Here is a 13,686-nt window from a genome sequence, read left to right on the forward strand (position 1 = left end):
TTTAATCTTAATCCTTAAATCTTAATCAACAGCAGTATACTCAATTTGTTCATTTTGTGCCGCTTTTATGATAATAAAATATGAAAAAGTAATCTAGTCGTTAATTTTTACGCACAAATGTTCACATTTTGTTTTTGTTTTTTTCCCTCTACAGAATGGAACAAAGAAGTCGTGGGATTTTATGCAAACTCATGACAGGTAAATGTTCAAGTCCTTTTGCATACTCCACAGACTGAAGTATGTTAGAAGCCTTTGTTTGAACCATCTTGGCCTAATGGCATATTTCCATATCATTTTAACATTATTGCCTTTTATTCCTAAAAGCTTATCACCACAGTCACACAAGTAACTGGGCCTCGCCCTGCTTTCTCTCTGTCTAGCCCCAAAACTCTTTTTCATTTTAAGTAAGTCCGTTTACTTTTGAGGACAGATGTAGGAGTGATAACTCGCCATCACGGCATCTTATTATCATGCCTTTGGTCATCAGGAAATGAGGGTTTGGTTGGCTCTACTAGCTTCTTTAACAATATTGTTTGATTTATAGAGCTGCTGCTTTTACTGTCGCAAATGTAAATCAAGGCTTTTTATGCAAACCGTTTGTTATAAAATGAGAGATAAGAAGCAGCAGCAGAGGCCTGGAATCTCTCACTTTGGTGCTAGAAGAGGAAGTTAGCTATTGCACTTCAGGATAGAGCTACCTTTGAGTTCTCCAGATGCGATAAACCGTTCAGCAGTAAAACTGTGATCCTTGTTCCCACAAAAAAAGAGCCCACTTCACCCAGAGCACCCTGCAGTTGCCCTTGGGCAATTGCACTCAAGAGCCTCCTGGTGCTACCAGATATAATGACTGACCCCTCTTATGGAGCTTGTTTAGTTTTTTTAAAGTTGGGCTAAGCTCCTCTGTGGACAGTGTATATCAGAGAGACAGACACTGTATTTTCATATGAAAAGCTGAGAAGTTTTGTTTATTCAAGGAAACAAAGGGGGGCCAGATTAAAGTGTGAGAGAGAGGAGACTGATTGATTATAGAAAGTGATTTATTACTTTTTCAGGTATAGGGTTTTGCTGGGGGTAGGCATTGTCAGTTAATAAAGGAAACTACAGACGTTGCTTGTGAGAGAAGGCTGAAAGAACCAAACCACTGCCTGAATGAATAGAATAGAGAATTATTTTCATAGCACTTTAAAAAAATTCAGATTGTTTCAAAGCAGCTTTACAGACCTTCAGTGAGCAAGTCAGGGACCTTTTCCATATCACTATGATCCTTAACATTTGAGTTATGGTTGAAGAAACTCAAATAGTCAGTGGCATTTAGTTGGTCATTTGCATGGACATCAGTATCTTTTAGTATATTATATTTCATCAAGACTGTAAATAAAAATACTGTTCTGACTGAGTAACTGTATGCACTTTTCTTAGGTTGTGACAGTTTTTAGCTTTTGTGACAGTTTTATGACTTTGCCATTTGGGTATTTAATGCATTGTTTTGCTGCAATGTATGGTCTGTCAATCTATGAGTTTGTTTTGGTTGGTGCAAGTTGTGGATTTGCAAGAAAGATGTGGGGTGGATGGGTGGAAGAGGGGATCCTGCAGTTGAAAGGTAAAGCCATTAAGAGGAGCATCTGTTCAAGTCATTAGTGTCCCTGCTGCAGTCCTTTGTGAGCACTCTGCTGGTCCTTGGAGGTAAGAAGCTCAGAGAATTGGTGTCAATTGTCCTTGAGCCTTAGGGGTGAGAGAGAGGAGATCTTCAGATCTACTTGCTTATGTAAATGCAAGGGCACTAGGTGGATCAGATAACCAATATGAGCACAGCTTAAACACTCTGCCTCATTTCTTTTCTCCTCTCCATTCATCTCATGCCACAAAAGTGAAAGAGTGCTAACGGAGGACAGGTTTAACGATGTGTGAAATCTCCTGCGTGCCTCCGTGGCAGCATTTCTCTCTTCTGCCAAGTGCAGCAGCGTGGTGTGGGATGCTGGAACATGCCGGGACGCGCCAGTGCACTGACCCAGCAGATGCACACTCACTGCGGGTCAGCTGAGCCCAAGCACTCCCAAGAGACAGAGGGAGGGAGTCATGGGTGCTGGGAACAGCAGTTCTTCCTGCTTAGAGAAGGGGCAGAAGGGTGAAGACGTGGTCAAGTGAGATAGAGGCTCTGAAAATGGAACCTGGCCCTCTTAATAAGGAGCACAGGCACAAATGATTCATAGTGTCTCCAGATAATGGGCTTTCCTCCCAGACTCTTTAATTGTGCGTGTCTGCATGCATGTATCCGCTTGTTCTTGGGTAGCCTACATATTCTAAACTGTTGCTTCTGGTCTTCAGAGAGCACGTATTCGGGGTGAAATCCGTCTGCGTGTCTGCATGCTTCCTCGAAGTAGACAGGTGGAATGGTAATATCCAATTCTGATTTTACTATGGGAAAATCAGGATAGGGCTTCCTGTTTCTATAGCCACTTGTCCGGTTTCCCAACAGGGTGTACAGGAATCTGTCTCCACAGCCTTCAAAACAAATGCACACACACACATAACCCAGTCATGGCTCACCTAACTTCTCAACAACCTTCTCAAGGAGACAAGTGGCTCTTAGGCCTATCCTCAAGCAGCTGGAGGTCCTGGATGGGCAGAATAAATGGTGCTTGTGGGAGAGTAGTGGCTCTGGATGGATGGATGGATAGCTTGACCTCTTGCACCGCAGAGTGATTAGTTTGCTCTCAGTTCACCAATAAATGCCTGTCTGTCCCAGCATGCTTTGCTGGATTTCCTTTCTTAGGTTGCTGAAATCCTATTATACTGAGATTCCTTAGATGCAGGTATTTATTCTCTTCTTCCTAAAGTATTAGCCTCTGTCTAAGACCTAGAGTGAGGAAGCAGGACAATAGGCAGAATGTTAATCCTTTGTGAACGTGTGAGCTTGATGGAGAAAGGTTTGGGCCCATGCACACTGCCTTTTCCTCAAGAAAAACACACAACAAACTTGTGATAGATGTGCTGTAGATACAATGCTGGTGAGAGCTTTAGCTCTCATCTTAACTGAAAGATCTTCACTCACACTGGGCCTCTTCCCATGATGTAGTGCTGCATACTAGAGCCTCATCTCAATTCCAAGCTCTTTTCTATGTTTCTAATATGGTTCAGTCTTACTACCTAGCATAGTTTAAGGAGAGTCTGATGTCAGGTGATCAGCATACTTCTGCCGTGAGACATGTTTGATTTGCTTTCACTAGAACAACTGAACATTGTTGCTTCCATTATAGTTGTTCATCACTTAAGACATTTAATAAGCAGTGCTCTGTTTATTTTTCTTTTCCCTCCTTCTTCTCTGTCTCTGTTCAGTGTCTCTGTGCTGATCTTCAATACCACCTCTCATTGCTTCATCCTGGTCAAGCAGTTCCGCCCAGGTAAAAAAAAAAAAACAGCAAAAAAAAACCTTCTTTTTTTTAATCAAAATAAACCTCACAACTCTCACCTCAGAACTTAATCAATTCAAAACATGCTGCTATTATTCATATTTTTTAATGTGTTTAAGTGTTTTTCATTCATAGACAGATCAGTTCTGCTTGCAATCCTCAGTGTAAAATGTCAGGCAAAGGTCACAGTAATAAAGCCATCTGTGAAGGATCACTTCTACATTTGGATGCAGATGGGGAGACTCTAGTCATCGGTGCTGCACTCCTCCTCCCCCTTTTTAAAGAGGCAGAATCAGCAGAGAATCGTGTCAGGACTGCTACTTAAGGTCTACCACACCTACCACATGTATTTGGACACTAATGCTTGTAGCTCCGTCTGCATTTGTCACAGCCGTGGCATGCAGCTTTTTCTCCACACTCCTTCCAAGCCTGAATGGATTTGTTATTTTATGTCTTGCGTAACAGTCAGCTCTAGAATTATGATGATTTTTGTTAGAGGAATTGTTTGAGTCGAAATAGTGCCATGTAATATTTTTCATGCATTTTTGCCTATTCGTTTGAAGGGTGCCATTAATCGTTATACTAGAGTTGACTGTGTGACGTAAAACTTTTTCCAGAAAACTGGTATCCTTTACAGACTTGACTTATCTGATTGAACCTCTCGTCCTAAATCCACCGTGCTGGGTTCGTTACTAAGGATGTCAGAGTTCAGTTCATAAGGAGCCACCTGGCAGCATCACTTATCTTTTTATAACTGTTTGCAGAAGGTGGTGCTATGCCCCAATGTTAGGCTAACCTGGCAAGTGATTAAATCTTGCTTTATATTTTCCATTTTGCACAATAAAACAAAAATGACTGTAATTGTAGATAAATTCCATATGTAATTCTGCGCGATAATTAAAGTAGGCCCTTATACAGTTGCGTGTACACTAGAGTTCACAGTGCTCTGTGCCCTGTATGAAAGGTGTTTGGAAACAATAGTTCTCTTGTAATGGAATATTTTGTGGTCATGCATGTGAAGAGTTTGTGCTGCAGTACGTGAGGCCATGGCCCTGCGCCGTGCCGCTCTGCTATTGTTCTTCACGCGCTAGCCAGGGACGGCGCCCTTCTCCTCAGAATGGAAGGAAGGTCTTGCATTGAATGGGACTTCTCCTTTTCCCCTCCTTTCTCCTCATGTGTTGAACAATACATGGAGAGAAGGCTGGTCTTTTGTGTGAGGTAATGGTGTTGGAACAAAGCCTCTTGAACTTGATTGTATGTATGTCTTTTGCTCCAGTTGCAGGAGTCTAACTGTTTGATGGGATTTGGAATGGGTCATACAGTCATACAGGATTAAAAATGTTACCTCAGTAAAAGGCTATAGAAACTTTTTAGTCATTCAGTCCATTTGAACTGTCCGTTTATAAGCTTGATTACTCTTCAAGTCCATTTGTGTTATCTTCCCACTGCTGTACATTCTATCCTTCAGAGTGTTACCTGTCAATATGCACATGACCATGTTATGTGCTCGCTCTGCAGCTGTGTACATGTGTGAGTGGGAGAGAATGAAACCTGCACACGCTGACCCAGAAGGAGAGCAGGGAGATGAGGGCTGTGCCACGGCTGCCCCAGAGGAGGAGCAGGAGGGAAGCGAGGAGGCCAGCCGCCCTCACCAGCCCCCCGCTTCAGCAGGGGTGACGTATGAGCTGTGTGCTGGCATCGTAGACAAGCCGCATCTCTCCCTGGAGGAGATCGCCTGCCAGGAAGTGCTGGAGGAGTGTGGTTATGAAATTCCTGTCTCCAAGCTAAGGAGGATCACATCATATAGGTGCGGATACACACCCTTAATATTTTTAAATCTTGACATTTAGTTATGTGGATCCGGCAAAGGGAGCCGTGACTGAAAGGCAACTCTAAAGCAGCGGTCAAAATGACCTGTTTTGCGTTTTATAGAAGGATGACCACCCTTTTGTTGCTTTTGAGCTTGACAAATTTGCAGGTCAAAGTTCACTTAGATGACCTTGATGCAAAGTGAAAAGAACCTATACTAGAAATTGCTTTTTCACGTCTCGTGTCCTTTCTCATTTGAGTGATTTAGCTTTTTTGCTAGGCAGATTTTGTTTGCGTTTGGTTTGAGCACTGCTTAACACAAACCAAACATCCAATAATTAGCAATTTTGAAAAAATGGAAGAAGTAAAATAAATTCCTGCGTATATGCTCATACATTACCCATCAAATGTTTAGATACACCTACTCATGGAACGGTTTGGGTTTCCTATTACTATTTCCTCATTTAGAATAATAGTGAAGACATTAAAGTGAAATGTACAAAATTATACAGTGATCAAACAAGACAATTCACAAGACAAATTTTAGATTGAAAATATCCTTGGCATTTTCTCAGCAAGTACGATGTAGCCAAACAGGATGCTTCTCCCGCAGTTTTAAAGGTGTTCCCACAAATGCTGAGGATTATTGGCAGCTTTTCTTTAGCTCTAAATCAAAAGTACTTGTTATTTATTTTACATACATTTTTTTTTAATTATTCATACATGCAGTAGACCTCAACTTCAATTTGTCTTCAAAGCAAATTTTGCCTTTAGGTCATAATATCATTAAGCTTATTAAAAATGTCCATTCAAACAGGCATGTACAAACATTTGACTGAAACTAGATTAATCAAGACAAGTTAAGAGGGAGAATCGGTGACACAACAGAGCATGCTGTTATAGGAAAATAATCAGTGACGGAAGTTGTTGAATTATTTTCCTATCAGAGCACATCGGGAGGTGATTTATTCCACTTATATCACGTAAATTTGCTGTAAACAATTACAATTTTTTATTTATTAAAATACTACACATCATACTTTTTATCCCTTTGTAACTACATTTAATGTTGTGGTAAACATCAGTCCCTCAAGTTCTCTTGAAGTTAATAAGATAGCAACCATGCAGCTTGTTACTGAGAAACTGCAGACTGCAATGTCCTCCATCCTTAGACTTTGCTTAGGCCATTCATAGGGGGAGAAAGAACATTACCTTTGCACTCCTTCCTTAAATGTTAAATAAATGTCCCTTCGAAGAAAAGTTCACCTTATCAACATTTGTACTTCTTTCTTTGTTAAATAACAGCATGTTCTTAATCCATTTATTATTAGTCTTAGATTATGTGAAGAATCCACCATACAAGTCCCTGAGATTGAATTGTTACTGCAGAAATGATAGAATGCTAGAATAAGTGCATTAATATACACTTTTCATCTGGAACTACTGTCAGAGGTGCTGTTATAGAAAATAAACAACAAATTCAGCACCTTTCTGACTAATCAGATTTGTGAAATCAACAGTGCTGTGGTATAACTTGAAATAAATCATTATACTTTGCTTGCAATATGCCTCTAATGTTTATAATTATATGTGTGGAGAGAAATAAAAGTAGTGCAACGTGTCATTCAAGGTACACACCCATGCACTCGCCCGACTGAGATGAAGATCTAATACAACATATAATCAGAGAAAACCCATTTATTCTTTTTTTTTTGTGATCCATTGTGTTTGCAGATTTGAAGGAAACGTTTTGCATCAAACAACATAACAGGATGTCTTGGGCTTAATAGTGTTCAAAGAACTCCGTTCCTTGTACTTGATGTTCTGCTCACTCAGTAATCCTTCAGTATTAGCACTTCACAGAGCCATTATGTGAATGAATATAGGTGAAGTGTGGGGTTAAACACACCTCTCTAACACTGTCTAGAGCAGCAGGAAGAGACATTGTTCTTATCAGCCTTGGATGAGGAGACGGTCATAAACCCTTACCGTCTCGCATCTGTGTGTGTGTGTGCTTGCGAGAGAAGGAGCGTACACACCTGCTTATTGCCTCTGATGATTACCCTCACCCACCCAGTTCTAATCCAGTGTGTCATTACATGGAGTCACAAACACTCCCTCAGACCAACATGCTATCATAAACACACTCTAGCGCAGATACACACACACTCATACACACATACACACACACAGAGGCTCGACACCTGCTGTTTGGGCCATCATAAGCACCTGCAGGCCTGATGTAACACCTGCCATGTGTATTCAGGGGCAGTTCAGATTATATGATGCTATATTTGATTATGTCTGTGTAGTGCAGGTAGGTATTGGAATGCTGGGTGACGATGTGACCTGCACTGTTAGGACACAAACCGTTGTTTGGATTTCCCAATTTAAGTTGTGAATGTTTTGCTTATTGCTCAAAGAAGGGACTTTCGCAAGTTAATCAGTGTTTTGAAACAGAGTGTTGCATTAAAGTGGTATACCTCATTGACCAAGGTTCAAATTAAGAGAAAATGTTTTTAAAAAAATGCTTTGCAGCAGTCCAGATATTTTGAATTGAATTGAATACTTTGAATTGATAAATCGTTATTAATTTCCTTTCGTTTGCATAACAAAGCTGGTATACTAATTGATTTTCTTAGCATATCCCCCAGAACATCTACCTGTCTAAAGGTCTTCAGCACCCTTCATTCATTATTGAAATCAGAAGTTCCAGGTGCCCTATGTTAAACACACACACACTGATCCAGATGTGCTTCTAAAACCATTGATTCCAGTCTAATGGCTCATATGGTTAATATTGACTGCACCATGGTCAAAATTCACCATTAGATTACTGTGGATAGACCACATAGAAACCATAAGGTTGGCTATGGATGTTCTTCCTTGGATAGCCTTAGGACTGCAATTGCTAAGGACTATATGCACTCAAGTCTCCGTCATTGAGCAGTTAATAAGTTCAGTACGATACAATAAACTTTGAGTTGTAACTATAATGAATTATAATTAACCCTAACCCTAACCCTGGCCATAATCATAAGTTGCTCCTAATTGTTTACATAAGTTCCTGTTTATATTTTGAGTATATAGTGTACAGTTATAGAATGAGAAATTATTTATAATCGCACTATCCGGTGTCACCCAGATGCAGATGGGTTCCCGTTTGAGTCTGGTTCCTCTCAAGGTTTCATCCTCATGTCGTCTCAGGGAATTTTCCTTGCCACCATCGCCTCTGGCTTGCTCATTCGGGATAAATTTATACCCGGAATTTATATTTTTCAGTGAAGCTGCTTTGTGACACTGTCCATTGTTAAAATCGCTATTCAAATCAAATTGAATAATATTGAATTGAATTTTTATACAGTTGAATGTCTTAGACCCCCTCTGTGAAGATTTGTTTTATGAACATTATTGGAGTCAAAGACTTTTTTTATTCTTGAACTTTCCAACGACAGAACACGTTAGGCCCAAGTAGACATTATTTAAAGTTGACCTTATTTCTACTATTTATAGGCTGACTTGTTTATGAGTATTCTGAGGTTTGGATTAAATTCAGTCAATTCAATCAAGATGACCAGTCAAACAGGCTAAGAACTTTAAAAAGTCAACAATAATAATAACTTTGATAATGGTGGCTTGTGATTTCCTCCGCTATATTTATTTATATATATATATATATATATATATATATATATATATATATATATTAAAAACACAGTTCTCCTGGCTAAGCATGACAGAACCCTGGGGTCCTTGGATCCTACTTTGAGAACCAGTGATCAAGACTATTATCTCAACTTATTTATTAGTCTCCCTTTTGAAATACTTGACAGCTGTATTTTAACTAGTGCTGGTGGTCTAGCTTTACATTTACAGAATTTGCTCTTATCCAGAGTGACTGTTATCCCATCAGTGCTGAGAGTTGAACTCTTGACCTTCCAATTAGTAGTCCAGCAGCTTAACCACTGAGCTACCATAGAACTATTTTAACATAGCGCTTTATGTTTGTAAAAGTTTCTTAAGTAGTGCAATTGCGTTCAAAATATGGATTTTATAGTTATTGGAATCCCACAATTGATATTTGGTGAATCTTCCTCTGGAGAGAATAACAGCACTGAGCACTGAGCAAGTTTATGAAACTGCTTGTAAAGGGATCTTGGACACTCTTCAATAAAGGACATTTCATTCTCTTATATATATATATATATATATATATATATACACACTTTGTGCCTGCCAACTCCCACAGCTTAGACCACAGGTTAAGCATGGTTAAATCCAGTGGGCCATTCTGCTGATCAAATACCAATCTACACCCAAGTCTTACCAGTTTTGCCCATTTGCTTGAAAGGGTGCCAGTAATTTTGGAGTTGACTGTGTCCTGGTGAGGTTCAGTGTCCTTCATTGGTGTATTGCTGCTAATGTAAAATGGTCTTATTTTCCATATTATAATTGAACTTTTTTTTACTCCTCTGGTGCCTTCAGAAAGCCTGGCAAATGATTCATGGGAACCTGCAGTATTTGTATAGAATCTGTCTAGTCTTGTTTTGTGTCTTGTCTTCCCTTCTCAATAGGTGGGTGTCACCATAACCCCCATACCTCCATGTTGTTACCCAATATGTGCTTTTAAACAGTCCATCTACATGGCAAGCTTATGGGACTTCACATATGCAGGCTCTTACAAATATTTTCCAGTATTACCAAAACCAGTTTTTAGATTTCATTATAGTGATGAAGAAAGGTGTATATAGGCAATGGATTTTCTCTCTTTTGCAGTCTCTAGATTGGCTGCTCTGTGCAACTATAAAACAAGCTGTGAAATTCCATGGGAATGTTAATAAATTCAGTGTTGTATTTTGCAACATTAACCTGGTTAGATTTAACGTGGATAAAAAGGTGTGTTCCTTGTGTCAAAGTGTAGTTGTGTACACCTTTTCGTTGGTACAGAGCAGAAATGTATGATTTTTAATCTTTCATGTTTTCTAAGATTATTATCTCAGATGCAATTAAGATACTATTTCAGGAAGAGGAAGAGGTAAGGAAGTGTTTTTCCAGTCCCAACATTTCTCAAATACCTTTTGGGCTTCATCGCAAAGCCCTAATGGGAGATCTCCATAGTGAAATCTCCTTGACGGAGTCTCAGGTGAGGCAACGCTTCAGGCACAGCCCTGCTTATCACCACCATCTGTGGTCTTCGAAGTATCTTTGAAGGCCTGAAGGACTGACAGGGTCGAACCCATCATTCCATAAAAGCCCATATACACTGTAATCATCTTGTTGTCTAGAAGCAACCTGACTGGCTGTTAACTCCATTTTATTGTAAAGCTGCAGAGATGAAAATTTCTGTTCCGTAGGGAGAGCTTCAGGGCTGTTTCCCCCCGATAGAAAATATTCAACACCACTCCAGTTCTTCTTTAAGAAATTGAATAGTAGGCCGAAAGCCCTCTATATTTGGTTGCCTAAGGCTTCTATAAGAGCATTTGATTATGTAACACTTGTCCTAAGGAGGGTGGCACAGTGGTCCAGCAGGTAGTGTTGGTGTCCCATAGCTCAAGGTTACTGTGTCTTTGGAGTTATCCATGTTCTTTCTGGGTTTCCTACTTGTTTTCTTCCTGCCTCCCAAAACCACGTATAGGTAGTTGGATTGGCTACTCTAAATTATCCCCAGGGTGTATTCCTGCCTTTTTCCTAGTGTTTCTAGGATAGGCTCTGGATCCACTGAGATCATGACCAGTATAAAGCAGTTACTGAAGATGAATGAATTGTGAAAGGATCAGCGGTCTACCTTTTTCTCTTTTGTTATCCATCACTTAATTACATGCAAAGACTATTTCTGTGACACCTGGCAGTTACCTGCAATCACTGTTTGCCCCACAGGTCAGGAGTAGGAGTTACAGGAGCCAAGCAGACCATGTTCTATGCAGAGGTGTCAGACGAGAACCGCGTTGGTGAGGGTGGTGGACAACCTCAAGAAGGCGAGCTGATCGAAGTGGTCAAAGTGCCCTTGCACGAGGCCATGACTTTCGCCTATGACGAGAGCATCCCCAAAACCATGGGTGTCATTTTCAGCTTCATGTGGTTTCATAGCAACATGGCACCTAAGTATAAAATCTCCACTAATGTGTAATGGATGACAGCTACTTTTTCTTCCAACCTTGAAGCACCCTGTATGTAACTTTCTATTACTTTGTGTTCCTATTGAATTGAATACTGTGTTCTTATTTGCTTTCCTCTTTTCTTACTCTAATTATTGTCTATTTCAGACTTTGCCTCAAACAAATGTTAGCCATAATTCCTCCTTTGTAGTAGATGAGTCCCAGAATAATAGTAATTGTGAGTTTGTTTCATGAAATGGTATACTTTGCTTTTAATGAGTCAGTTATTATTATTATTTTTTAAATCTGATTGCTCTTTAGAAATCTTATCATGGCTGGTAATACTATACATGTTAGAAGAGGAAGTTGTTCATATCATCTAAGGAGGTTTGGGGAAGTTTGATGAGCAAATCCAGATTTGCAGTTTTGTCAGAAAAGACAGGTATTTGTTACATGATTAATGTGCTACATAGCATAGCTAATGGGCAGTTTCCAACCTTGTATCTTAATTGTGCAAAGAATAGCCAAGCATTTGCAGACATCTCAGGTCTAACACAAACTACAAAGCATTCAGGGTTAGAGGCAAAGCTCTTTCATCGATACTTAACATCAAGCCCGCAAGTCCTCATTTAAAATCGAAAAAGAAATAGGGTTTCTTCATTTGGGGTCTGCTGCTGTTAATACATGCACAAAAACAGTGTACATGATTCAAACAATCCCATGTTTATCATTTTTTTCACTGATTTTGACATGCCATGAAGGCTTACTGCTAGTCCTGAATAGCTTTTTAGAAACCATTTGGTTTCAACAATCACTAATGGAGGTCCGTTATAATTGTAATAAAACAAATTTTATAGTAGAGCAAGTAATTTGGAGTGATTATCACTTGCACAGAGATTTCATCTCTGTGTTTTTTTCTAGAATTAGAAAGCTACTCTGGTATAATTCTTATATATTTAATATCTAATACTAGAGTAATCATGGTTTATAATGAGCACAGTATACAATTTACAATGACATCATAAATGTCTCTTCAATCATGGCAACTATCATTGTGTCTGTCTTGACCAATTAATACTTGAAGACCATACATAGGGTTTATTTTTCACATGCTGTATCTGAGGTTTCTCTTTCCATCTGACCTTGTTAGGTATTTTAATGTTTATATTGCTATTGCCTCACCTGTGATGATGATACTTATTACTACGCTATGCCTGTTTAGTTCATTTTCTGGGACGAAAAAAGGTCATAAGCCATTTGACACTGCAATCATCTATTTGACTGTTTTCAGCTATTTTAGATTTTCAAATAGAAAAAATAACTGTTAAAATGACTACTTCAACTACTGGATGGGTGTGAATTATTTTCATTGTATCTAAACAATCAGTGTTTTGTTGTTTATGTGGCAACAAATACAAGTAAGCCATTTGAACATGTGAAGTATGAATCTAATTAAGAAGTACATTCCTTTATTTAAAGATATGCTATGTAAGATTTTGTTAAGGTTCTTTGTTAAGGTTTTTGTATATTTCAAAAATACATTTTTATCAGTAAATTTGCTTATTGATGGAATTTGTCTTTGCAATAAAAACAACATAAATGTACAAAATAAAAACATATAATTAGATAATGTAAGAATGCATAGTATACCTTTAATGAAGCTTCTGAATGGTACTATTTATGACTATTAACATTCATTGTTTTAGCATTATTACCTAAATATTATATGCTAAAGAAACACTGAATGCATGTTGACGAAAAGCTCAAGTTGTGTTCTAGAAAGCATAGTGATGTCTTCGTAAGCCTCTGCCCCTATCCTGTTTTTATGTGATTGTTGATTGTTTCCTACATGCTTTTACTTGAGAATAAAAATCAAATGCTACTGATACTGTACAGTAGTGGTTCTTTCTACTTGATTTTAATGTTAATGATATAGAGAAAAGGTGTTTACATAAAAATTGTATTTGATTCTTTGTGTATTGGATTTTTTTTTTCCATTAAATGTGTTCTATGCATTTGAATTATATATTGAATTGTGATGTCTTGCATGTGCTCCATGTGTATTTTAATCTGGATTGAGTGTACATAAATAAAGCTGAATAAGTCTACATACTGAGTTACTCTGATGAATTAAAAGTTATTTGTGCATTTACTGTAAAGACCTGTTGTGAATGTATGAGTCCCTATTTTGTATTTTATTCAGTAACTCATCAGTGCGAATTTTCTAAGTGTTTGCTTGCAGTGTGCTACTAGGACATGATGACAATGTGAAAGTGAAGATTTGCTGACACATGACTTACCCATGTGCCTCTCTACTATGTTGTCTTAATTTAAACAGGGCCAATTTGTCAGGTCCCCATCCTCTAGCATAG

The 13,686-nt window shown here is 38.7% G+C and overlaps 1 protein-coding gene across 1 annotated transcript in view; it reads left to right on the plus strand.

The window, feature by feature from the left end:
* nudt14 (nudix (nucleoside diphosphate linked moiety X)-type motif 14) overlaps nt 1–13,430 on the plus strand; it is a 30,927-nt gene extending 17,497 nt beyond the window's left edge. The window contains exons 2-5 of the mRNA XM_026944614.3: nt 155–198; nt 3,337–3,401; nt 4,929–5,217; nt 11,097–13,430. Coding sequence (XP_026800415.3) covers nt 155–198; nt 3,337–3,401; nt 4,929–5,217; nt 11,097–11,346 — 648 coding nt within the window. The 3' untranslated portion in view covers nt 11,347–13,430. The remainder of the gene's footprint in view (nt 1–154; nt 199–3,336; nt 3,402–4,928; nt 5,218–11,096) is intronic.
* Nucleotides 13,431–13,686: the final 256 nt, after the last annotated feature.

This window comes from Pangasianodon hypophthalmus, chromosome 19 (genome assembly GCF_027358585.1).
Source record: "Pangasianodon hypophthalmus isolate fPanHyp1 chromosome 19, fPanHyp1.pri, whole genome shotgun sequence".
In the NCBI taxonomy this organism is placed as follows: domain Eukaryota; kingdom Metazoa; phylum Chordata; class Actinopteri; order Siluriformes; family Pangasiidae; genus Pangasianodon; species Pangasianodon hypophthalmus.